This window comes from Rissa tridactyla, chromosome 4 (assembly GCF_028500815.1).
Source record: "Rissa tridactyla isolate bRisTri1 chromosome 4, bRisTri1.patW.cur.20221130, whole genome shotgun sequence".
NCBI classification, from domain to species: domain Eukaryota; kingdom Metazoa; phylum Chordata; class Aves; order Charadriiformes; family Laridae; genus Rissa; species Rissa tridactyla.
This window is the reverse complement of record NC_071469.1, coordinates 75423720-75451369: the sequence shown is the minus strand read 5'-3', so window position 1 is coordinate 75451369 and position 27650 is coordinate 75423720. Positions and strand designations below refer to the sequence as shown.

Sequence of the window (27650 nt, the reverse complement as noted above, 5' to 3'; positions counted from 1 at the left end):
TCTTGTTCTGCCAGCTAAATCTTTGCTCATTTTACACCTAAAAGACCCAGTTCCCATTTGGCATAGCAGTAAATAGTTAATATCCTGCAAATACTTCAACCTGACAATGGAGTCCTACCAGCCCCATGCTTTCTAGGAAAGAAAAAGACAGGCATCCATCAATCGTGGCATAGGAGTATTAGTAGCGTCCATCTCCGCCATTCAACCTGCACCCCACCAGGTTCTAATGTCAAAACCCAAATTCTACAGTTTAACTAAAGCCACGCTAGCAGACCGGGGGAAAGCTCAGCCGGGACAGAGGGGAAGTGGGCAATCCAAATTAGCTCTACCTGTTGCAAGCTAACGGCACTTGCAGCTTGCTTGACCGGGAACGCGGATTTTGCCGGGCGGGCAGGAGCGGCTCCGAGCGCCTCGTAGCCTGCGGCAGGACAAGCCCTAATTGTCTATCTTTAAGGTGAAACCGCCGCTGGTGGACAAGGGGCAGCGCGGGGCCGCGGCCGGCTCCCGGGGCGGGTGGGGAGGCTGCAGCTGGGTCTCCGCCGGCGTCCCCCAGGTGCGCCGGCGGCTCGGCAGATTACGGGCAGCGGCGGCGCGCCCGGTGCCGGCCGCTCCCCCGCGGAGGAAGGGCGCGGGCAGCCCCGCTCCCCGGGGGCACCCCGGCGGGCGCGGGCAGCCGCGGTCCCCCCTCTCCCGCCTCATTTGCATGGCTCTTATTACGGCCGTGCCTCGCTCCTGCCGCGCTGACACCGGCGGGCTGGAGCGCGGAGTCGCCTCCAGCGGGAAGCGCGCTTCCGTTATCCGCGCTCCCACACCCCCGCCCGCTCCCCCTCCTCAGCTCCCTCTCCTCTGGATGTTTAAGGCAAGGATGAACAAACAGATCCAGCCCGACCGCAAAGTGTCGGTGGTGGCCCCCTTGCCGGAGCGCCCGGGGCCGCCGCCCCCGAGGAAGGACGTGGAGCTGATCCTGGTGAAGGAGCACAACGGGGTGCAGTACACCGCCAGCAGCCTCCTACCCGCCGCCCCCGCCCCGCGCTACGGCGCCCAGGACAGGGAGACCTGGGGCAAGAAGATCGACTTCCTCCTCTCCGTCATCGGCTTCGCCGTGGACCTGGCCAACGTCTGGCGATTTCCCTACCTCTGCTACAAAAATGGAGGGGGTAAGCGCGCCGCTTGCGAGGTCCTTCTCCCCGGCCCCACACCCGCACCGCCGCAAGGGCGGCATCCCCTCCTCCTTTCCCGGAGTTTCAGGGGGAAAAGCAAGAGGCGAGGCTCTCCCCGCGGTGCCGGCTGGCGAAGGCAGGAGCGGCGACACCGCCGCGCTGCCCCGTTTTCCCCCTTCGTCTCCCGGCACGGCGCATCCCGCCGAGCCCCGCGCCCTCGCAGCGCACGGGTCGCCGCTCCCGCCGTGCGGCTCCCGTCCTTCGGGGTAAGGGATGCTCGCACACCCCTCCGAGTTGAACTTAGTTGGGAGCACAGGCGTATCTGCCTTCTGCTGACACTTCAGCCTGCTTAACACTTTTTTTCGTTCGTAAAAAATAGCAGCAAGAGGGAAAAAAACCCCCCAACCAAACAAAAACACTTGAGCAGAAACACGGCATCTAGAAAAGTTAGCGCCGGAGCACTGAAAGGTTTCTTGGGGGGAGTTTTAACGTGGGGTCAGGATTTCTGTCCTCCCTTCTGCAATTTGGGGGCTCTACCCCCTCCAAAGTAGGTAGGAGACTTGTTACAAACAAAACCTCACCTCCTGCACAGTTTGGGAATGACAGCAACAACGAAAAAAAATTACACACAGTAACTAGAGTTAGCTCAGATTGTCTGGCACATCTTCAGTAAGATCGTAACTCCATCATCCCCTTTCATCTCCCTGAAATACGCTGTGCTGTCAGTGATGACTCCACGCGGTGATGGAGTAACACCATCTGCGAGCTGGGCAGGTGCCTGGGGTGCTTTCAAATCACCATCGGGAGAACAGACCCTGCCTAGCAGATGGAGGACTGCTTGTGTGAATGGTGAATGATACAGAGAACCACCGCTAGATAGAAAGTGTGTTCTGTAAGATAGTTATGTATGTCTTGATAATGTGGTTGCCTGGCACCACATAATGTGGATAAAGGCTAATGGTTCACACTTGTAGCATAAAATACTTGCTTCCTGTGAAAAGACGAATGCAGGATGGGAAAATCCCTATCAATTAACGTGGAATTACACCCGTCCTTGGAACTTAACAGGGTACTAGAAAGGGTTGGTACTGAAACACTCGGTCTGGTTTGGTACCTCCAAAACTTCTGAGGGGAGTCAGAAAATCTCTCTGCTCACCACCCAGACATGCTGAAGAAAGTAGTTAGTACTGAAAAATAACCTCCATCCTTATTTCATTATGTCCAGAAATAATCTAGCAATTCACACTACAGCAGCACAATTCATCATGAACTCAGCAGGCTTCCACGGTGTCAGGTGCAGGTGTAGCAGCAGAATCACGCGTGCCACTCAGCACATATGTGCCATTGCCAGATCTCCGGGTTATCGGCAATTTTTAGGGAAAGAGATGTATTCCCCCTATCTCACATTGCACAAGGTGACACCCAGTGTTTGAACTCATTTCTATCGCATTTTGGGTCACTTAATTTCCTAACCTGCTTCCTTTATAATTTGCTGCTAGCTCAGGCATAGGAGGTGACTGTCTGCAGCTCTCTTGCATTTTGTTTAGTCTCCATGTATTATCTTATATCAGTTCAGCAAACCTGGGTCTTCATCAGCATCTTTTAATTCAAGTACTTCCAAATTGCAGTGGAGAGACAGCTAACTACTTCACAGCTACAAGAGCCACCTTTCAGTGAAAAGTTTGCACCAATTCTTCTATACCACCAAAGTGGAATCAGAGCTTTACAAGCAAAGGTAGAGAGGCCCTCTGCTATCAAAGTCTATAGAATGACTCAGAACGGCGTACTGATACAGAGACTATAAACACTTGTTTACTCTGCTCTTCAATAGAAAACAAACTGCAGTATGAAGCATCTCAAATCAACACCTTGGATGTCATTCCTGAATGACATACATAATATCACAACATCCTTTACTGGCACTTAAGAGACTTATTTTACCATAAAATGAAAGACGCGATAATCCCAATGGTCAAAAACCATCAACAATGGGCTTTTCCTGAGGAGATGTTCTCATGGAGGACATCAGCCAGCTGAGCTAGACAAAGACACATCAGCTGTGGCTAACAGGGGGACAAACTCATTTTTACAACTTGTGTTTGGCTTAATGAAGTTTAATCATATCTAAATATTGAGATTATTTTTCTTTTTCTACGCTGTTTGATAGAGTGTGGCCATCAGCATATCAGTCATGACAGAATTTCTAGGATAGAGCCTGCACTGAGAAGCGGGGAATGGAAACACAGCCAGGGACTGGTTAACAGCTCTCCTCCTTCTCTTTACAACAACTGTCCCTATGTTATCGTAAAAAAATTTACATCCATTGCCTCCCATGTTGGACATGTATCAGTTTCAGTCAGTAGAAACTCCTGTAAGAGATTCAGGCTCCAAAGTACTTGACTGAGTTTCAAGCCAGGTCAGTCCCTTCTCTGTCAAACTGGGTTTGTGAGCTTGTTTGCTCTATGGGTGAATTCTCCTACAAGAGCAAACATGAGACAACAGGCAGAGCTATAGGATATTGTTAGATTTGTTGCTATCTTTCCAGTTCTAAATCACAGATATTCTGAAACACCTTCCTCCCCACCCCCGGCTACTGCAGGAGGGAACCTTTTTAGCACTACAGCAAGTTTTGCTATCTCAAAAGAATAATCCAATGGGTTTCATATAAGTGCTGGCTTATGTATCTCCATACAGAAGATATAATAAAAATAAAGTACTAATAGATACGGAGAAAATTTCATTTCATTATCTTAGTAGTTTTGCTGGACTGCTGAGCAAACTAGAGAGACAAAATCAGGTGGCATTTCTATACCTGTATAGCATGCTCAAAAGTTTTACAGAAGCTCATAACAGAGTTATAGTATGCTTTTTGATATTTAAACTAGTAGATAAAGGAAAAAAACTGAAACAGATAAAACTTGCATTGGATGGCATGTATAAAGTAAATCAGTGGAAGGGAAAAGGTTTCCTTTCTTCCTCCCTCATTTTCTCTTTATTCTAAAAGCCTCAGCAATTCTCAGCCTCAGCAATTTAACTAGAGCTGACTTTAGACAAATAGTCGAATGTAGATTACGAACTTGTATATCTTCAACAGACATATAAAATAGGCAGTAATGCCATAAGTACTGAGCCACTAAGGTATTTTAACACTTGTTTTCAGCGTAGCTTGTGCTATCTAGCAAAAAGAAATTTGGTTATCCTTCCAAAATCTACACCCACAAAGGTTCTACAAATGCTCTTAAATGTTGAACAACAGCGTCAAGGACATGGAAGTAGCAGAAAATGGCAAACCCCTTTACATCTGAAAAAAGTGACGTGGGTGACGTGTACTGTTATGTTCCTAAGACTGGCTATGATTAATTTAAGATGCCAGCAGACACACTAAGGGCCTTTCCATGCTTGTAAAAATAGGTGGTTCTCAATAAAGCGTGAGAACTTAAAGTAACTCAGATGGAAAGTATAAATACACACTGTATTCCCTCATTCACAGTTGAATTTTACAAGGACATGGATGCATATACACCCCCTCCTTATTACTAGCCAAATCCTCGAGTTTCTTTCTTTGATAAACCCAGGGAAATTTCCTGATTAAAAACTAAACATACAGGCTTTTGGGTTAGATCTTGAAGTTCCACACATATAAAACTCCAATAGTTTACTTCAGTGAGTTTTACTTAACACGAGGCATACACCACCCAGTGGTAGTTATATAGACTTTTTTATGCTAGGTAACTTAGAGACAGTACTGGTGGTGTTAACAAAAAAATCCCTATTTGTATTTTAACAAGCTCCCAGTAACAAAAAGCTAGAGAGTAAGAAGCATCCAGCAGCACTAAAATGCTGAATGAATAGCCAGAAACATCTGTGTTTTGGGAGCAGCCTGCTGAGAGACCCCAATGGGACTTCTGCACAAAGATAGATGGCAGAATGTAACCTTTCTGTGAACAACTGTGATTTTTGGAAACATTCTTCTGCTATAAAAAAAAAAAAAAATCCCCAATCTCTAGTAAGATCTAAAAGCCTAGAGCATTTATTTTTTGTATCAGTTACCTACTTCCATAGGACTTGCCTGCCTTACAAGGGCAAAGAGAGATCCAGTGGCCATGTGATAATATGAAACAGGCCACAGAAAACTTTGAGGACAGTTTAGTATGAAATGTCTGGATGAGATCTTGCCCTCAGTGACTTCTTGGAAGCAGGATATGCCCATGTATAAAAACTACTTTACAAGATGATAGGGAGGCTCTGTACAGATGGTAAAATTCTGCAAGCTCTCATTAAGCAGATAAGGCAACACTCCAGAAGGGGGAATTCTCAAACATCACCTTGTCGGCTTCTCTGATCAATAAACCACAACTTACATGTATTTGACTGCTGCTCACAGCACAAAGGAAAAGCACTATTTGCAGCAAATCAAATACTTTTTGTGCAGTCCATTTGTGAGAGTTTCAAGGAGCAGGGTATGTCACTGGAGAAATCATCAACTATGGTCATTTCTACCGGCTATTCTCACAAGTGCTATATCCTCATTATAACTCATTTCTGGCAAAAGCCCATTTTTTTCTATTTTTAAAAAGAGACTCCCTAGCTCTATGACTCTGTAAGTGGTCAGTATCAATGTACTCAAAACAAGTCTTTATAACACATCCAACCTTTTAAGTGCTCCCCAGTTCTGTAAGAGGCTACACAGAATTAAAGAATAAGAAGAGTATTAAAATTAGACTCTCATCAACTTAGGGAAAGATTTACCCTGATATTTGGATTACATCTAAAATTTTACTGATGCCAAATGAAGTTGAGTAATGCCTAGTATGATTAACTGATGTGCTCACAGTGGGGGAGGATGATGCTCAGTCGTAGTTAACAAAGCTATTGTAGTTTTTGTACAAGATACTTTTAATGTTAATGTTCATTTTTGATCCATTTTCCTGCATAGTCGTAGGCAAAATTAGTATTTCCCATTGAACTTTGTGGAAAAAGAATTTACCAGCATAAAGTACTTCTTTTGTGAGCCAAAGTATTTGCAAGGTCAGTCATGTTCAGACTACTCATTAGGAAGCATGTAATTGTCGGATTAGTCACTGGAGACTTATTGTATCATAAGAATCAGATTAAGCTTTTCATGAATTTACGAATAGCTGCAGATAAATATTTTAACAGTTCTCTAGCTATCATAATATACACTTTTAATCTCCTCTGAAGCATTATTTTTAAAGTATTTTTAGACCACAGTATTTCTAGAAGAAACTGTTTGCTTCAAAGAACAGTTCGCCAGCAATCAATACACTTTAGAACAGAAGTATCTTACAATTTATCCTAACGCTTCCTTTCCTATTCATACTTCCATAAACTGCAACACAGCACTGAGCAATCCACAGCACAGGTACCAAAGACAACATACAACCAAATCCAAATATCCCCAAACAGGGCCAGCCCAAAGGCAGGTGCAAGAGCTCTCACACACTGAGAATGACACCTGTGAAAGTATCCCTTGCCACAGAGCTGTGAGCCTGGCTGTGCAGCACTTCCCCAAAAGCAAGCTGTGATGCTGCACCTTGCACCTTGCCTTTCTACTAGGCTCTGCCCCTTATGTTTTGCCAAGTGCCTGACAGCAAATTTCATCACTATTTTGAGAAATAATATAATCTGGCACTTTACACTTCAAAGGTGGATGACCTTTGCCTTGTAATATCAGGGTTTACATTCCAAAATAGCATTGATAATGATAAGAATAAGTCAACTTTGAAGTAATGTCACTGTAAAGCCTACGCCGAGAGCTTGACTCATCATTCAATCACAGCTTAGATGCAAATCTAGTCATTTTGGTTTCCTAATAAGGGGGTTTCAATTCCCGTTCACACATCGAATCAGTGACCTCCAATAGGTTGTGCTGCTCCCCACACTGTGGGCATCAGCTTTGAGCTCCTGGACATTGTGTGACATAGGGGACAACGTTCAGTTGCGTTGTGTGACAGTACCTCCTTCCCCAGAACTGGATTCAGTGGCCAGCTCACAGTTGCTCTCTTCCCTTTCCCACATGACTTCATCACTTCCCTGTCCTTTCCTTGATCAGCCAGTAATCATCCACAGAGGAGAGATTCACCTAGGCTCACCAGATTGTAGCTCGCATGCCAGTTGCCAGCTGCTTCTCTGAAATTCCCTTTCCTCCTCTACCTGTCTCATTGGCTCTGCAAAATAAACCTTCAGAACTGTAATGTCTGCAGGGTTATAAACTACTATGTCATACACCTACTTCATATGAGGCATTATGAATAGTTGAAAAGGAAGAACTGAGCCTTTCAATTCTAAAATTCTCACTTAAATTCTAAAATTCTCATTCGTGACTCTGGCTTCTGGTAAGATACCATGAAATGGTGTGTAAGTGGTACACTGTATAGACTCTCAGCTAAATACCTGCCTGAGTGGAGGTATTTGTCCCTGAACAATTCTAGCAACCCACGGATTGCCAATTTTACAAAGGTTCTAGAGATACACAGACATAGAAAGATTCTAGACAAGGTTCATAGTATTCAGCTTCACATTATACCTTAAGAGGACCATCCTCTGATTAATGCAGGGCAAGCATTCAGAACTGATCCAAGGGGTGCTCCAATCAATTACCAAAACTGGTTTTCCACTTTTGCTCCTCCACGTTACCAAGATAATAAAAAAGGTGGTGTGAACCAAATGAGCTGTTTTGACAAAAGCAAAGATACCTCTTTCTAAGCACACTGAATGAACACACTTTGATTACCACTCAGAAGCACTTTATTCTAAAGAAAGAGGCAGAAAAGACATCAAGCAGTAAACTTAGTTCTGTTGTTTGGAAATTTTAAATCTCTGCTGAAGGTCTCCCTCCGACCCCAACTTCACTCCTGTATGCTCTTCTCAATTCAATCAAGAAATAAAGGTACTGAAAAATCCCTAGAAAGCCATTCCAACAGGATATATATCCCTCCTGGACAAGTAAATTCTGAAAGTCGCATTAGGAAGCCTTCTATGTTCATATTAGCACCTGTTAAAACATATACAGGAGTTTCTTATAGTTTGTCTAGAGATCTCAGGTTTTGGATACTCATTCAAGCTGAAATAGCAGGCTCTTAAACTTCATCTATTTCTAGTCTGTTTTCTCACTAACATCTTTTTAAGCTCTTTATTAAATTCACTGGGATCAATGGAGAACAGAAAGGCCACATTAGGAGTGTAGGCAAAAGCCCTTCTTTATGAAGAAACCAAAATATCTCTAAGGAGACTGAGACATGGTCTACATGGTTTTGGGGCAGAATTTCTCTTTCATTCTTTTGCAAAATATCACAAACCTGTCTGTCAGTTCAGTGAATATGTGAATACAGCTCCAGAGGTCTAAAGATGTTATTTCAAGACAGATACTTTCCTCCCCATACTTACACCGATATGAAACAGAATGCTAATACAACTACTTACACATGAGATCAGAGGGAACACACAGCTTTAATGAGTGTTTAGATATGCTATGAAGCAAATGATGATTAAAATCAGTCCACAAATTACTCAACCTCTCGCTGTGAATTAAAATGGAAACAAATGGTTTAAAGAATTTTGAGCAGTTCTGAGGAGCAACATCAAATAGAGCATGCCTTCATTTTTGCTATGTCTAATGGGAAGCTCATCAGCAACTCCCAGTTCTAAAGCTTTTGTCCCAGGTTAACCAATTGATTAAATAGTTGAGACACATGCTGGCTCTCTAATATCAGTATGCACCGTAAACTCCATGGCATTTACACACATTGTAATTATTTGATTATGTTGGACCTAACTGCTCTCAGCACTATTACAAAATAATAAACCATAACCAAATCAATTCTATACTTAGAGATATATTTATATTAAAACATTGTAATTTAGGAGGCACGAGACAAATTCAAATGAAGTGTCTTTGTAATACAGTTCTAGATCTTTCAGTACCACTTTGCTGTTAGTACTGTCCATTCTCTCTGTATATATCCTTCATATAGAATATAAAAAAAACACGATAATGGATTTGGGGGAATCTTGCAACTGACTCTTGATTTGAAATGTGACAATGAGAAATTATTATTATTACTGAAGTTGAAATAAGTTCTATTCAGGACAACTCCACTGCCCCAATCCAGTTTCAATGAAAAGTACGTAAAGATTCCAGGAATATCACACTGATTATAAACCTTCAGTTTCCCTTCCTCAGGGCATCTGGAGACAAAGGATTCATGTAGCCTGTTACCCATGTCTTGACAGCCTGTAATTCCTTCCTCCAACTACAACTCCTTAATCTTCCCCTTTCCTTCTCCCTGCCTCCAAGTCTTGAACCTTTCATGGCAAGATTTCATCCTAATTGTGTAGATCTTATGCACTGGTGCCAGGTCAGAATAGTTCCAAATGAAATGCTTTACTGACACTCCAGACTTTACTTCCTAAAGTTGGATAGCTGAGTCCTTCAGGAAATCAGCACCAAAAGTGCCTAGACCCCTAGTAATGCTGAATAATCCCTGTTCTCATGGAAATTCTGGAGAGATAACTGTAGTATAATTCATCATCTTAACTTCTGTATAGATTCAACATACTTAATTTTAGCCATACAGATTTTGAAATCTTTAATCCATAAAGAAGGGGGAAAGAGGTGGGCGAAATGGAAGGGAAAGAGTTAAGTTCATTGCCTTATGACATATTATTCTTCACAAAGACGATAGGAAAGAACCTCTAAACTACTTGTCAAGGCTATCCTGTTTTATTTGCAGTCTTCCTCCTCCTTTCCCCTACTCTCTATTTAAACAAGTTTTGCAATCTCTCTCCTGAAGCATGACAAAGGTGACAGCACAGAACTTCACTTTGAGAACTAGGGTCTACCGTTCAGAAACAGAAACTCTCAGCAGGGAGGTCTGGCTACGTAAGCCACATTCTTCTTTACACTCATATTCATCCAAAGCACACTACCAACTCTCCAGTGCACAGAATTTCATGATAACATATTACTAAACAAAGCTCGGACAGGATTGGGCAAGCAGTTGTCTTTTGCCAGTCCATAAATGTTTTTTTATGACTAGCGTTCTGATTGCTGGTATGCAGTAAGACAAGCTGCCCTTATTATACAATAAGCCTTTTTATAGAGGATGGTAATTTTTCCAGTGCTCCTACTCTTTAAAGCTTTATGAGCACAACCACTCACTTCCAAAAGCACAAGTGATTGCAGAAGCTGTGCTCTTAATGTAGGTATTAACTGGTTGCTATTGCTTGGCTGTTACTATTGTTGAAGAATATACACTAATTTAAGTGTGCAAATCAGGATCCAATGCTCCCAGACTGGTGGTGTTAGACTACACAAATATAAAGCCTTTCTTGGACTGCTTTAGTATAAACTGCTTGCCTAGAACAAACCCAACACCCAAAGAGCAGTATTGGTTTGATCCCGCCCCACTGAAGTACACAGGATTTGTGATTTCAACAGCAGAAGAATATTACTCCTTTACAGTCTTTATTTCAGAGCTGGAGAAAAATATTGCATGATTTCCAAGCACTGCAATTAGTGACAGAGTGAGTTAAAAGCCATGTCTTGCTATAGCACTCTTGTTAGTTTGAGAAACAGCTTTTGCGGCATTGATGTACAGGAAGGACTGTGGCTGGGTAATTGCACAGCATTCGTTTTTACTGAAGTCCACAGAACTGTGGGAATCCGCTGATTTTCTGGCCCATGGACTGCATGGAAGAATACACCCTATCTGATTGCCTCACTGACCATACAAACAAGCTGTTACCATGGGCCTAGCATATGTACTGAAAAAAGCAGCCAAGTATTGTGTATCTTATTTTTTGCTAGCTATTTATAATTCATTCTGCACCTTCTGAACTATGCGTACCGAACAGCACTCCTCACTGATTTAACTTTTATTTCTTTTTCTCTCTTTTTCTCTTCTGTAATCAAACACCTTTTGCAATGTCTATCCTGAAGCATGCCAAAGGTGACAACACATTACTTGCCCTTAAGATCCGTATCTCAAGGCAAAGTATTATACTGATTCCGGCCAAATTCCAGTTTAATAAAAAAAGAGGGAGAGGCTGGACTTTTTCTGACACCAATCTAGAGTAGAATGACGGAAAACTTTTTTCAGACCACAAGGTGGAGCAGTAGATCCTTATAGATCTTATTAGATCCTAACCTGATAATTAATGTAACAGCAAGGTACTGAGTTTCTAGGAAAAAAAAAATAAAATTATTGGAGGACCTAACAGGGTGGCTCATGAGTTTCAAATACAGAGCTGACCAGTAATAGCAATGATTGTTCCTAAGCAGACCCTTCTTGGATTTCCTGATTAGTTTATTAGGACATTATAGGAGTGGCAGCTTTTATTGATGCCTAATTCACATCAAGGAGCTCACTTGTCAGCACAGCCACAATGACAGCAAGGAGACAATCCATTGATAACAAGATGTTTCTCCCTGAACACACCATTTTTTAAATGAGTGCAACATTAAAATGGAGATATAGCCTCTTCCCCCCCAAGGAATGATACAGGAGGAAAGAATTTCTAAATACTAAGTTCAGGAGGTTGTTCTCTGCAGTGCCCTGAAAAGATTTACCTTTGGAAAACAAAAAAGCTCCACACAGACTTTCACTATCATTCTACAATACAGAATGTTAATTCTATATTGTAAAACTATGAAGAATGTTTCTTCTTCAATGTCAATGTAATCCACTTTCCAGCAGGTCTCAGCACCTTGCCTTCTTGGCAGAGGCATCATTATTTCAAAACACCAGGAAGCTAAGAGTTTTAGTGACAAAGAACAATTACGTGTGTTGGACTAACTACAGTATTAGAAAATTCAAGGCCAAGTGTTATCAAAACATGAAGTTCACAGCTTAGAAGTTACTCAAAAGTATCCTTGCTACATAAGTCTTTGCTGGCGTGCAGCGCTGTATCTGTCTACTGATGTCCAATGAGACTGATGCTACAGAAAGCTCAAAAGCTCATGCCCCCAGCCGAGGGGTGATTATAGCTGTACACAGGCATCTTATAAATAAGATTTATCACAAAACTAGGGAAAAGCTTGTACTGTGCAGTGCTTTTGTCTCCCCTCTAAAGAGAAATGCAGATGTGTCAATGAGATCATGAGGCAGGTGTTGGTGAGACTGGAGACACTCCAGGATGTTGTTTTGGGGAAGAGTTTGATCATTTGCTCTTTTTCTGCAGTTTGTTTCTCATTTATGTATGGCTCTACAGCCTTAGTTAAAATCAATAGATTCATAAACCACAAGGGAGAAATCCTGACCCAGCTGAAGTCAATGGGTGGTTTTTTTCCATTGACGTCACCAGAGCCAGGATTTCAACCCAAATAACAGACGTCTCTCTCTTAAGGACTCCTAAGTAGACAGAATTTCCAGACTAAGAATTATGTGAGAAGAAAAACAGAGTTAAGTAATAAAAAACTATTCAGACTAAACTGATATAGAAGACTTCCACTGATCTTCACTCAGTGCAATAACTCAGTACTTCACCTAATAAGCAAAATGTCAGGACTTACATAGATGATGGTCATTATTACACAAAATGAATTTACTCTGTGAGAGTTAGGCTATGACCTCGGCATTCTCCTATGTAAGGCTCAAGCAATAAAAAAAGTACTATTTTAAGAAGTGCTTTCACTCTCACAGTTTCAGAGAGACAAATGATTAGGCAAGAATCTCCTTCTAGCTCTCAAGGCTAAAGAGAAAAGCTGGGAAAATAAAAAGCAAGTACAAGACTAAAAGCCAGCAGGCAAATAAAAAGATCACACCAGATCTAAATTTTAAGACATTTTAAATTATTCTGGGGTCTAACCCATGTTTTTTGAACTTTTTAAATTGGTGGTTGTAGGAATATAGCTGGTATCAGTGAGTTACTCTCTCTCCTTTGACTCTTCCCTAAAAGAAAGTGACTGAGAACAGTTACCAGGCTATCCCTAAATTGCAGGTTAACCCTTCATTGACACATACAGAGGCTGATGACAAAATCACTGTCTCTAACCGAAACTAAGAGATTTGGAGATCTTCAAGATCACCTACACTCTTCCCTTCTAAATACTGTTTTACAGTCTTGAGGTATTGTGTGTTTAAAAGCTATTTAGAAATATGAAAAAAAAATATAGCTGTGTGATAAGCTGAAAACACCAAGCTCAGCTACACTGATTTGTCATAAGGTCTGAGTAATGAGTGAACAAAATTGCTCCTCAATCTGCCCTAGCAAAAGTCTGCACTGTGATGAAACAAGAAGGATTTTGTATCAAACTGTTAATAGGCCTCTGCTTCATCTTGGCAGTGAGCTATGATGGGCCCTGAGGTCATTTGCACATTCTTCTATGGCATTTCAAGCTAGGAGGCCCTGTGCAGAATGGCAGTGACAAAGTACGTACTGGACAGCTCGGACTGGGGGGAAAATTTACTTCACTGCTTGAGGCCTATTAGGAAAATAGTCCACTAAATAAGAACAGAAATACAGCTCAGGTTTCAAACTTAAAAACTTTGGTCTGATTAATTCCCACAGAAAAGGGAGAGTAGTTGCACAGAAAATGAAGGGAGGGTGTTGCTAGCCAGTACAGCTAGGCTGATGCAGCACTGTTATGGTTTCATACTGGTCTAGGTGAGACTTCGTTTACCCTTTGGAGCAAGGGAATATCAAGGGAAATAGTTCTCACAGTCTTCCTGTTGCAGGGATGCTACTGAAAAGTTTAGCTTTGTGCCCACAATGCCCAAATTCTGAGACACCCCACCTGATGGCTCTGCATTGCATCCAGAATATTTCCAGCACTACCCTAGGCCAAATACAGATTTTTTTTCCAAATTGAAAGGTTTTCTGTAAATAACATGTGACAGTTTTTGTGAAATTCTTGTGTTCAGTGCTAATAGTTCAGTACAAAGTAAAGAAGCCACAGCCATTTGGAAGCTACCTTCACCCAGACCTTCCAAAAATTTAGCACTATCCAATAGCAACTATAATCTTTGATAAGAGTACAGGGTTTTGCATTGTTCTAGGCAATTATGCAGTAGTAGCCATCACTGTAATGGTAAATTTGCCAAAGTGGTTGCTAGCAGCATCACGCACAGTCTTTATGTTTACACATAATTTAAATAAATGCAACATTTGTCTTATATAAGAAAATATTATTTATGGATAGATAGAATACTATTCATTTCAAAATATGTGTGAAGACTGTACTTTGTAGTTTACATAGCATGTCTAAGAAATATAGATATACCAGAAAACTGTACATAAAGAATAATTCCCAGCAATGTTGACAGAAAACATAGGTGGGTTTTAATAAAACATGTAGAATGGCTTTATAGTATATGTAACTCTTTGCCTTCTACTTTAAAGTCCTGTATAAACATGCATTATATGTAGTTTACAGTATAGTTATTTTGCTTCCTTTAGTGGCATTAGAAAGAACATACATCCTGAAGGCTTCATTTATAATGACTGAGAGTAAAAGTTAGATTTACTAGAATTCTTACAGATAGGAATGTATAACTGTCTCATACTTCTGTGATAGAACACGACCCTTTATTAATAGGAAGAATTTAGAGGATTCTGTTGTACAAGAGTTTGTAAAGATTAAGATAGTACAGAAAGTATTACATTATTGCAAATAAATCTCTAATAAAGCCTGGAAGGAAAAGGAATGTTTTGCTTTGGTCATTGAGTCCAAAAATTGGAGTTACAACTTAAAATTGGATTAATCACAAAATGGTAAGGCAAGTTCTAACTGTGCCTCAGAGTGTTTATACTTGATTCTTCTCTAGCAGAATTTCAAGGCATTTACCTCCTATTGGTTTGTACATTAATCCTCCTGAAAGCTGCCTGGCACTTGTCTACAGCTGATTTAAGATGTCTTAAGCACTTTGTTTTACCCTGGCACAGTTATGAATCTCATGCTGCCTAAAATGGGTACTGCCTCCTCTCCAGAGGGTGCTTAACTCTGGGGCTGTTTTTTATTTTGACAACCTGCAAAAGAAAAAGCAGTCTTTAAGAGAAACATCCTCCATCTGAGGTTGTGTTGTGAACCAGAAATCGCACTGTTACATGTACAGAACAAAGCACGTTTAAAATGCCTTGTCTCACTATGTACACTAGCTACTACTGTGGCTCTAATTAGCTCTGCCGGAGCAGTCGTATCACCTCATATTAGGCATCCAAGGCAGGTGGCATAACTAGGACATGGGTCTCCCCGTCTATACCCTGTACAATGTATACAGGACAGCAAGCAGCTCCCACAAGGGCAATCCTGAGAATGTTAGAAAGAGTAGAAAGATCAAATGAAAGCAAGGACTAACACTGCCTTAATGAGGGGCTGAAATCCCAGGCTCTTTTCTAGTAAGGTGGAGGAGCATCTCAAGGATATAAACTTGGCATTCCCGAAGCATCAAACGTACAGCTCAGGAAGTGGGTACCATAGCTTAACATGCGTACAAAAAGTGCCCACATAGCTCTTCAGTCTGCCAATATACAAACCTGCAGCACCAAGAAATACTTGTAAGGTGGGAATTTTAGGTAGGAAAGCAGGAATCACTATTACACTGTAATTCATTAGCCTAGTTCACTCCGTCTCTTCAAATTATTAAAAGAAGGCTGAAACACTTGATTGCAGCACTTAAGCATCTTCACAGGAAGGAAATAGAAATGTTGCAGGGTATTTTAATTTATCAGGGAAAGCACTGCCACAATCAAATGTCAGATATATTCAAATTAGAAATAATGATTTTTTTTTAAAAAAAATATTTTTTTATAACAAAGTTATTAACCTATGAAATAAGCTACCAAAAAAAGCAAAGGATCTGCGCCTGGTATCTTCAAATCAGGATTGTATGTTTTTCTTCTGAAACGCTGGCTTATGTTAGACAGGAAGTTAGATCAAAGTATCTAGCAATACATTCTGACATCAAAATCAGACAGATCCATGAATTTTGAAAACATTCATTTTAGTTTACAGCTGACTGAAACAAAACAAACACAAATGAACATGCAAGTTCTCCGAGAAGGGAGAGAAAACCATGACTAAACAGTCTGTATCCGAACCAAAGTAAAACTGTAGTTGCCAAAATCTCCCTGGCACCAAGCAAGGACTTCCCTACACTTAAGAGACAGCTAAAGCTGATGAAGTAGTATTTCCTTTCATGCACATGACTATATTCTGTACATCACAGAAAACAGTTTTTCAGTACACACATTTCAAGGAAAACTTATCACATGAGGTTACATTATTACAGATTTTCTAGTGCTGGAATCCAGCAAAACCTGCTTATCTTGTTCCACAAGCTCACAGCAAGTATCTTGTCATCTTCATTGAAAAAAATATTTTTAGCCATAGATGTTCTGCCACCAATAAATCAGGGTACATTTTGACAGACACTTGATTTTGTACATCTCAAGCACAGCCTACACCTTACATGGGTGGTTTTGTTGATATGCAACTGCAGGTGAATATATCCTTGTGTCACCCCTAATAATTGCAAGGTTGGGGAAAAACACGAGTAGAACACTCCTATTAATAAAATGACAGAATAGTATTTTTTCTTCTTAATTTAGCATCTCTTAAGCTTCCAGTCATGTCTGTTGAGAAGGAGCAATGTTCTCCAGCTAGGCATCTGCTCACTGACCCGGCAGTCCAGTACTACGCACTTCCTCTGACCAGCACCCGCTGAAGAGTTTGTGAACTAGAAAGTTTGCTGGTTTGTTCCCAACAGCATTAGCTGTTCCAGGAAAGGATACTACCACTGCTACAAACCCTGTCCTAATGAACATTAGTAATAGGGATTTCATAAATCATATAACAAAACAGTCTACAAGCTGGCTCCACATTCCAGCTCACTCTCTCATTTCTTGTTTAAACCAGCCAGGTAGTTAAAAAACAAAAAGACACAAAATCAACAGGATGCATTTGCGCAGGAATGTTTGTAGCTAGACCTTCACATTGTTACAGACTTCAGGTTATTTACTTACCCAACTACTGCCAAAACTCACTTGATACTAATTCATTTATTTAGAAACAAAGGGGCCAGCTCCAATAGCACCTCTGCCATAAGGAGGCGTAAAAAAAAAGGCTATCACTGCAACCTTATAAAGCAGATTTTTGGACTCTGTAGGGTCACAGAGCAGAAAATGGGAATAGCTTAATTTCCTAAGCTAGAAGCAGTGAGAGCATTGTCAAAGTCAGCAGCAGGAACCCCCCCGCAAAGCTCCAGAGCTCACACTACCCCACAGGCCATCTTGGACCAACCTGATTTATATTCTCTCAAACTCCTGATGTCTCTTTATTTATTCGTTAATTCCCTATCAAACAACATAGGCCAGGGTTCTGTTCTTGTACGTTCCTGCGATTATCTTTAAACTACGCACTGTTGTAAATGTGATCATTTCATTAATTTATGTAAATAGGACCTTAGCCAATGACTTGGGTGTTATTTATGAATGAATCATGCTGCTCTGAGTGGCTGGGTATATTTAACTCTCATTAATTTGTTCAAAATAGCTGCTAATGCGTTTCTTTAGCTCATTACTCTTGTAACAAAAAGCCAAAGAGATGACTGGGTTTGCATGGAAGGGCTTGGGTAACCCTTTCTGTTACATCCCAGTGACCAGCTTATAAATATACTGCACTTCAAGTCACTTCAAGTGATTTCAAGGCAGTAACAGCTCAAGACAAAAAATGCAGGCTTCAGTTGGCATCAGTCCATGAACAGCATTGAACCATTTCTGGAAACTATTTGTTTTCACTTTCTTTTGAGTAAAAGGAATGCTATTAAAATTGGAATTCTGGAAAAACTGAAGGCTCTGAGCCCAAATTGAGAGTAGAAATATAAACAGGTTCAAATCTAGCAACGGTTTGTTAGAGGGAGTAGCTAAATATAGGGGCTCCAAAAGAAACATATCACTCACCATGGTATAGCTTTCACTGGTTTTATGATACAGAAATACTTTCCATGAAAAAGTTTGCATACTTGGAAGATTTTATTGCATACTTAGAGGATTTTACATGTGCAAAGTGCTGCTGAAGTTTTTATAGTATGTCATGCAATCTGTTTTGTAGAAAAATGTTATTTTTGACTACTATAATCTATTGCTGTCTGGTCTCAACATCATCATACAGCTGCTGTTAAAATCATCATATCTTGGCTTTGACACTGAGGTTACATCATGCTCCTTTGTATCTCTGACTTCTCTTTGCTGTGCCACGCAAACCCGAATTGCTTTTAATCTCAGGTCAGTAAAGGTCTGCCTTTCCACCCCCTCTTCCCAGGAGTCAGCATCAGGCTCAAGCTCACCTGCTCCAGAGGTACCCTCGGTGGCTGTACAAGCCAGCTGGTAGCCAGTCTGCTCCAAGAGCCAGAACTAACATTCACACACTAAGAAATACCTGCCTTTCCAATTACGTCATTTTTCTACCTATAGTGATCTTGTACAGTCTAGATTTCAAGATCTCTGCATGGGGGACTTCCTTTCCATTCGCAAGCATTCACACGGAGTAGAGGTTCCACCCATTTTCCTCGTTGCCCAAGCAGACGTACTGCATTCTATCAGCTGTTTGCTGATATTGTTCAAAATACTATTCTGTATGAAAAAAACAAGCAGTGTTGATCAGATACAGAGATTAGCTTGTATTTCAATGCACCAATTGGGAGATCTTTGTTTTGAAACTCTTTTCCTGCACAAACACTGGAAACACTCCTATCAGAAAATATACTGCAATATTTGCTCAAAGTTTGTTGTTTTAGCAGAGATCCCCGCCAGTTAACATTTTGACTAGAATAACCATGGCAACAAACGCAAAAGGCTAATGAGCACAAACAGTTCAAAGTTGTTTCAACTACCCCTGTCCTGGCCTGCTTCTTGTATGTGCATCAACAAATCCTTTTAGGATACCAGCAGCTGTTTAAATGATCTTTTTTCAGTCATTAGTAAATTAATGCTTCTTTCTGGTATTTAAAAGCAAGATGGGACCTCCTTGTAGGACTGAGAGGAATATTTAGAGCTGCATTCCTCTTTGCTTCCCACCCCTTATAAGATGCTGTTCATGCTGAAGAACAGAGGGAGGAGACACTCTTTGCAAGGATTCTGTTACACCAAAATTAAGAAGTTGTTTTGGCACTAAACACAAGAATGCAAAGCCTGTCTTGTATTTTGTCCTTCATTAATTAAATGCAACAGGTTTGTTGGGGTTTTTTTTTTTTACAAAACTCCTATGTAAGTTTCCACTTAAAGTTTCACACAGATGGTTCTTGTAGAAGCTGAGGGTTTGATCTAATCTAGTTTTGCGTAAAACACAAGGCTGTCTTAACTCCATGTATACGCTGGTACCTTAAGGGATGCATATGGATCTCATGAAATCAGTTAACAAAGAGACAGAGCAATTCACGACAGTCTAAGGCCAACCTGCAGCTTTTTTGCTGCACATGACTCAGTAGCAAGTCAAGTATGGCTCTTATGCCAGGGCTGTATTACAGATGTTAATTACTTCAGATTTTTAGCTCTTAAGGGAAATTAGGAACCATTAGGGATTGCTGAGACCAATATTGCCTTGTGCAACGCAGCTGTGTGCTCAGCCCCATCCCATCACACAGTGGGGGAGTGGAAACCCCTTGAGTGCCATCAGTGTGTTGCTGCCAATGCAGCAATCCCACAGATTGCATTCCCTTGGCTCTCTGAGGTAGGTAGGTCTTGGCAAGCCAGTCTGAAGTGTTAGCCAAACCGCGTGCTCCCTAGGAGTTCAGCTGGCTGGGCTAGGCAAATCTGACTGGCCCCATGGATTTGTGCAATTAAAGCGCAGCAGTTTCTGTGGCCGGTGGCACAGGCAGAAGTGACATGGCTGGCACTCTTCCTAACACATTTTGACTCCATACACCAGGAAGGCATTAACAGCAAGGCCGCTCCTTCAGAGAAGTCTAGTATGATGCTCAACTTCACACCAGTGGACCTAAAGCAAGAGGACCACCAGGAAGCCAGGTTGCCTCCTCCCTGACCCACAGGATGTTCACACACACAGGACGGTACAAAGTCTTCTTCCCCACAACACCTCTTGCTCGTAAGATACTGTACACAAACCAGTCCTGTGATGGACCCCCTGCGTAATCAGAGTGAGCGTGGTCATATATCACACACATGCTGTTTATAAGCATTTGCATACCATTCTAGTTTGCAGCAATTTGCATGATACTTTGACCATCTTTTTTTTTTTTCCTTTGAAGTACCCATGATATCAGAAAGGGTTCAGTGAATACCATGAAGTTTGATTCTGGATACTGGCTAGGAAGATAAGAGCAAATATCAAGATATTTACAAAATACCTGTCTTTTGGGTATTTTTTACCTAATCAGAAGCTGCTAAACAAGAAGTTTCCAGAAGTCTCCAAAACATTAAGTCAACTTAATGTGACTAAGCACCCTTACTTTGATATTTATCTCAATTTCAAAATACTTCAATCATTTAGTTACCTGAAAAGTAATCCAGCTATGAAACCCTGCCATACTGTGTAACTGCTCTTTGCTGAAAATTACACCACACCTTATTAATCCCTTGCGGGGGCAGGGCGGGGGAAGAAAAAAAAAAAGATAGAAATCTCCTTTAACTAAAGCCTGGAATGACTCGCAGCCAAATAGATGACGCTTAAGCAAGTATGCCTAAGTACAGTACACTTCACAGTTCATCATGGCATTAGTCATACTTAAAAACCACGTATTTTAAACTAGCACTTAATATGTACGTCCACTACAGATCTCCAGGATTAATTTTCTCAAACGCAAGTGTCCCTGTGCAATTTGTGGCATCGTGTTTTCCACAGTCTCTTGACATTGACGTTAATCAAACGGCACTCTGTGCAAACTCCATACCTCCCAAATGCAAGCGAGGTTTGTGAGTCAGCTCCACACACTGTAATACTATCAAAGCAAGACAAGTATGACACTTCAAAGACTGTCACTTACAAGAAATCTGACAGTAATATCACCTAAAATAATTTTTCTAGATATAGTGAAAGCAATACATAGTATCCCAGATTGATTTAGCTGAGTATGTTTCAACACTGAGCAGAGCTCAGAACTGCAAGGTATTAAGTATTTGTTGAATACAAATATTTTTTTTCTCTACAATATTCAAACATACAACAGTTCAACATGACAGGCATAGAAAGCAGCTGATGAACAATACTGAAACATTACTAAAGCATGTATCACTGGTACTGAAGGTAGGTTGCATTCACCCTACACTCCATATAAACATCATGAAGAAGAAGATTCTTGTCCCCAAAGTGATACAACCAACATACTTCAGCTTTTAGGATGCATTCTCAAAGCTTCAAAGCTATTCTTTATTCCTGTTGATAGACCTTGTCTCTGTTTCATTGCAAGACTTCAGCTTTCAAATGCATAGATTTACAACTGAATGCTGAATAAGTTGTCCTTACCATTATGTTACAGCATGTTACTTTTAGAAATAGATTTATGGTGTGACTAAGAGAACAGTTCACTTTTCTATTCTTATTCTCCAGTATATTTGGGACTCAAAAGTCCCTCTCTGAACAGTCATCCTAGGCAGCTTACACGAGTAATATCTGTGAAAAGCAAACATGAAAGGTAAAGAAGCAATTAGACTTTTAAAAGCACGACAGTAGTTTCAGAAGTACTTTTTAAATATGCAATTCATTCTGCTTACTGGCATGTTCTAGATAGCTACAGTCATGCTTTTAGCTTTTATAGACTACATGAACCTTCTATAAGTTTATATATTCAGAAGCAATGCAAACTTACTTCCTTTTGCAAGGGAAGTTTTCAAATTACTAACCCAGTGCAGCAGATTTTAAAGGTTTGCAAAAGTTCCCACTACTTGCTGTTGGGAGAGAGAGACAGCTGCTGCTGTTTTTCTTTTTTATTTTGCTGAACAATGTAACTGTGATTTTCACAATCTAGTTTCTTTTTCATAAGTAACTCCCAAGGACAGCAGTCAGTTATTCAGAATATGTAGTTACTCTGTCAGGTCCTTATTTATCAAAACAATCTAATCATTTTTTCATACAGACAAATTTTACATGAATTGAACTGTCCTGGACCAAGTAAGTGATGCAATAAAACAAAAGCTACACTTTACAGGTACCACAAAGCAGAGGAGTGACACAGCATCCAGTTATTAAACATGACACCAACTATAACTGTTTCATAGTATTGTATGTAGCCATGCGCAGGGGAGTCTTTCTGTGACCTGCTGGATCATATAAAATTGCTAAGCAATCTTCAGATAGTTTCTAACATTGATGATCCTTTTGTATTTCAGTTAGCAATACTTTCTATGATAGTAGCACTGACACATCAGGATTCTGCCACGGGTGACAGTTTCTGTGGTATGAACTCACAGGAGAATCCTCAATCAAGTAAAGTTGTGCATTCCAGGAAGGCGCAAGCAGCCCCGGTACTGCCCTGCTGCAATGTAAAGATGCTGTATTTGGGGCTAGCTGTGAAACCTAGTACGTACTCCACATTAATGGTGATGAGCATTGCTAGGTTGGAAAGGGGTGTGATGTCCAACACATTTCATAAGAATAAGGGAATTTATTACAGGAAAACCCAAAATATGCCATGGAAGCCCAAATTCCATATGACTGATCGGTAGCGATTCATTTTCAAGCTAGAGGTTCCTAAAGACACTTTACACAGTATGATTTAAACCACGTTTACAGGAACTCACACAACACTTTTTCCTTTGTTGCTGGCCTCCATGCTCCCTTTTGGACATATTACACTAAAAAAAAAATTGACAAAATTTTTCAGAGTCCCTTTCCCTTTTAGCTCTGCAAGTGTGTTCGGCATCAGTTCTTGTTCAGTGAGAGATTCATTTCCAGGGACACATTTTTTTTCCCTTTGAATTCAAAAGCAGAGGGGAAACATTAGGGGGAAATAGGAGCCATGGTCTACAGCTTTTTTCAGGGGTTTTGTCTCCACGACTTTAAAAAAATACAGGAAAGGGACAAGAAAACATGGGTTCTTCCTTCCTGAAATTTCCTTTCTAGTTCCCAAAGGCTTTGTCTTTAGCCAGTAGAAGTAAGCATTAGGAAAAGCAAAACGTAACCAAAACATAGACTATGACATCTAATTGTTCCCTTTACAGGTGCTTTTCTTATTCCCTATATCCTCTTCTTAATCATTGCTGGAATGCCCCTGTTCTATATGGAATTAGCACTGGGACAGTATAACCGAGAAGGGGCTGCCACTGTGTGGAAAATCTGCCCAGTTTTCAAAGGTAAGTGTCCCTCTGCTCACTTGAATAGCACCTTGAGGGTGCTACCCACTTGTGATCACAAACAAAGTAAAGGTCTCACATCTTTCCACAGACAGCATGATATTTGCTGACCTTTCCCCAACCCTTGAAGTCAGAAGTCTTTTTGTTATCACAGGTGGAGCACAAAATGGGAAAAGCCACAGAAATCATCTTCAGGGTGATCGCTGAGGAGCAGAAGAGAGAGCAATGAGCAGAAGCAGTTCAGCCCCATCACCCTTTCCAGTGGGGGGAACTGGGTATCGATAGGTGGAGGGAGGGGTTGGCAATGCAAACATGTGGAAATACCAAATCCCATCTAGGTCAGTTCAGCCCTGTCTCCCCCAGCGACTAAAATAACCACTGACACTATTCAGTTCATTGTGTGGAGCTTTCTCTGCAGAAGTCAGGGTACCACAGTGGCTAGAACACCAAAATGGAGTTGTGAAGACTGTAGTTCAACCACTAGACTTGTAACATCGCATGAGTTATCTGTGGCTCTGTACCTCAGTCTTCCTGCCTACGAAATGGGAGCAATGATTCTGACAGACTTTGTAAAGTGCTTTTCAAATCTACCAACGAAAAGCACTTACTTAAACCTGAACATTAGTATTACTATTGAGTGTTTCCCACTAGGGTTAACTCTCCAGCGTCACTGAATAAAAGGCTGTGGAATGTTGTCTTGCGCACTGAGTTGCAATCATTCTGCAAGGGAGAAATAGCCCAGGTTGGGTGTCTGGATACTGATCGGGGTGTTTGGCATCTTATCAGGGATAAAGGGATCTCCCTGGGTGAAAGAAGTCATATGCTCTCTGTACATGAGACAAATACTTGTTAAGGAGCCTCAAGAATTTTCTTAAGCATTGCTTACCAGCAAAAATGCTAAGTTCCCTTATATCTATACCAGATTGTATCTCAAATCTTATGTAAAAGCCTTTTCAACACAGAGCCATTTGAAATGAAACCAGTCAAGCTCAGCTGATCTTAGAAGCTTAAAATTCAGATCGTGTTCATCCCGTTACTGACAAAAGCTGAGGAGCTTAACAATAGCAATCCAAACTTGACAGACCCAGTGCTTGGATATAGGTTACACTGAGTAAATGTTAGTCTTCTTTCTCAAAATACAGCTTTCCTCTTCAAGGAGTCTAGTGCTGCAGAATAGGAAAACTGCAGGGTTTTTTTTCTTATCAGTCAAACCCAAAACTCACATCAAAATTAGAGCTATAATAAAAATTAAATAAGCAAGCTATTAACATATGTGCCCAAAAATTTTAAAATGAATTCATATAGATTTACCTAGCCCTACTATAATCACTTCACGGGAGACAAAATTCATCCCAGCACCCTGGAACCTGGAGACCCTTGCTCAATCAAAATTCCTGCCAGTATCAGTTAATACCTTTGGATGGCAATGAGGATTTTGAAAGCCTAACTGCAAAAATTAGACCTTAAGGATCACAAAATGTTCGAGTCAAATACCACTGTGCTCAGAGGTACCATATCTGTTGACTTCAGGATTGAAAAGATGATGAGAAAGGAAAATAGAACTTATTTCATGTATAGTCCTATTGACATTCCCGCTGTGTTTTTAAGCTGACATTTTCAAGGTGGACTAAACATACATTACTGTTGATTTTTAAGTGTTATTATTACTAGGATATAGAATAGCATAAGTTATTTGATTCTCAAAAAGTAATAAGCATTGAGTTGTATTTGCACCTCAGCACTAGTATAAACTCAGCACTTCTAAAGTTTTGACCAAATCTTCTGATAACATACAAACATATTCTACTGCTAACGCTTTTGAGTTGTTTCTGGGATAACTCAAATCTCTCACTTAAATGAAAAGTACACAGTCTACACAAATTTATAACAGCTGCTCTAAATGAACAGCACTATAGCACTAATTTTAGCTATGAATATTATTGCTATGAATTCTAAGGACTCTACTTCTAATGAGATGCTCTCATAATGCATGCAATGAAAAATATACCCTGTAACCTTTGCAACACAGCAACACAGTTGTTTTCATCTCTGCATTTCCAGGGTCTATTCTAGGGTGTGGGTGGTGCGGCATTACTTTTAAGAAAAGCTAGACCTAGAAACAGAAGAGCAAATTCATTCCTCAACATTCTTGTGACTTCAGAGGAGTGACATTTAAGATACATTTGATCCAGTATTTTTTAATCTTAATATTAATTATCTATCATTGTCCTCCTGAATTTTGGGAAATCATCCAATTACAGGCCAACATATATTATTCATACTTAGTATTTTAACATTCACATTAACACTTAAGAATTATCCCCTTGGGTGATTCCCCCCCCCACACACCGTTCTAGTGATCATAATGTATCACTAGAGTTTGAGTGTTAATGTACCGGATTCATTTAAGCACGAAGGATTTGAAGATACAGTTTCATCTTTACTTTCACAATCTTTTCCCCAGTGTTAGGGATGAGCAAACTGGTCTATGTATTAAAAGTCTCCTGAAGAGCCAAGAGTAACTTTGGTATATGCAGCAGTCTTTGAACTGCCAACTCCTTCAGGGTCAGCATCTGTTCCTTATGCAAATTTTAAACCAAGGATTAATACTCAAAGTGTGTGCTACTTCCTTGCTTTATCAAGAAACATGAAAGCCTAATAATCTCCAACTGCTGGGCCTCCCATGCAGTATCTCCAAAAAAACTAAACGGAAGAAAATGAGAAGTAAATGTTTACACTTAGGTGCTGTGACAGTACAGCAATGATAGTCATAAAACAGCTGATAGTCTGTATCTGTAGTCTCTACCTGTTAAATGTAATACATACAACTTTGGGGTAGGATTCAGAGAACAATGCTGCTCACAAAGTAAAGGAAGAATGATATAGGCCAAAGTAAAGCAAACTTCCTGAACAATTCTGGCATCAAACTTTTGTTCTGCTCTATTCCTCCCAAACCATTGGAAAATTTCCATTTTCATGAGGAGAACACGAACTCTCTGGGGCTCTCTCGCTAAAGGGACCCTCCAAGCACACTTCACGGTACGCAAAATATATAAAGCAAATGTTCAAAGTCAAAAGAGAATGCTTACAGTGGGGATTCTGTAATCCTAGGGAGCTAATAAAATGGTTTGAAGGTCCACACACAGTTTAGCTCTAAGCTTGACATTCACCAAGATTTACTGGCATGCGCCAAGAACCACTTGGAGCACCTCAGTGAAACCGCACAGATTGTTTCAAGCATGTTTTGGACCTAGTTACACACTGACAGAAGCCAATCTGGAGAGTAACAATGGGAAAGAAACAGGAGAGGGAGCGGTGTCTGTTCCAAACTAGCTCAGGGTGGGAACATGAGGCACAGGGAAACTTCACTTAAGTCTTGAGCCTTACTTTTCCAAGAAAAGTTGCCAAGGACTCTGACATTATGAAGATAAAGTGAGTTTCACTCCTAACATGGGCTTGCAATCTTCTGCATTGGAAGCAAATCAGCAACGGAGCTTTACAAGAGGAAATTTTGACATTGCACTGCTTAATTTCTTCTTCTGGCAAACAACTGGATTTCCTGAAAGCCAGTCATTTTCCAAAATCATTAATTTAATTATTTGTTTTAAGGTCAGTGATACAGTGTCCACATGTGTGTACGTAAATGTCAAATAATTCCTTTTATTGGTCTGAAGATCTGAAATGAATTTGCAACCACATATGTTTCAGTTTAACTACAGTGTTTGCATATACTGTTGCATGTAAAACGCAATGTATAATCTAGTTTTCCTTTGTCTTCAGGTGTAGGCTATGCAGTGATACTCATAGCTCTTTACGTGGGTTTCTACTACAACGTTATCATAGCTTGGTCTCTGTATTATCTATTTTCATCATTCACATTTGAGCTCCCCTGGACAAACTGCGACAACAGTTGGAACAGCCCAAACTGTACAGATCCCAAACTCTTCAATGCATCGGTGCTTGGCAATGGTACCAAATACTCAAAGTACAAGCTCACTCCTGCAGCTGAATTTTATGAGTAAGTGTTGACTTGACTTTGCTATTTATTTAAAATTGTATGTCTAAGAGTGTTTCCTCTGGAAGGTAAAACAGCTTAGCATCCAGCCTCTAGAATAAGCATCAGAGGGCTAAGGTTAAAATTTAGTTGTAATGTTGATCCATATTCCTGTGTGATTAAGACTCTTACCTCTGCGAGCTTTGGTTTCTTTTGTACAAATGCAATAC

General features: G+C 40.6%; 1 protein-coding gene across 2 annotated transcripts in view; it reads left to right on the top strand.

The window, feature by feature from the left end:
• The first annotated feature begins 753 nt into the window (after positions 1–753).
• SLC6A2 (solute carrier family 6 member 2) overlaps positions 754–27650 on the top strand; it is a 77148-nt gene continuing 50251 nt past the window's right edge. For both annotated transcript variants that reach the window (XM_054201000.1, XM_054200999.1), the window contains exons 1-3: positions 754–1157; positions 23295–23426; positions 27207–27444. In XM_054201000.1, coding sequence (XP_054056975.1) covers positions 851–1157; positions 23295–23426; positions 27207–27444 — 677 coding nt within the window. In that variant the 5' untranslated portion in view covers positions 754–850. The remainder of the gene's footprint in view (positions 1158–23294; positions 23427–27206; positions 27445–27650) is intronic.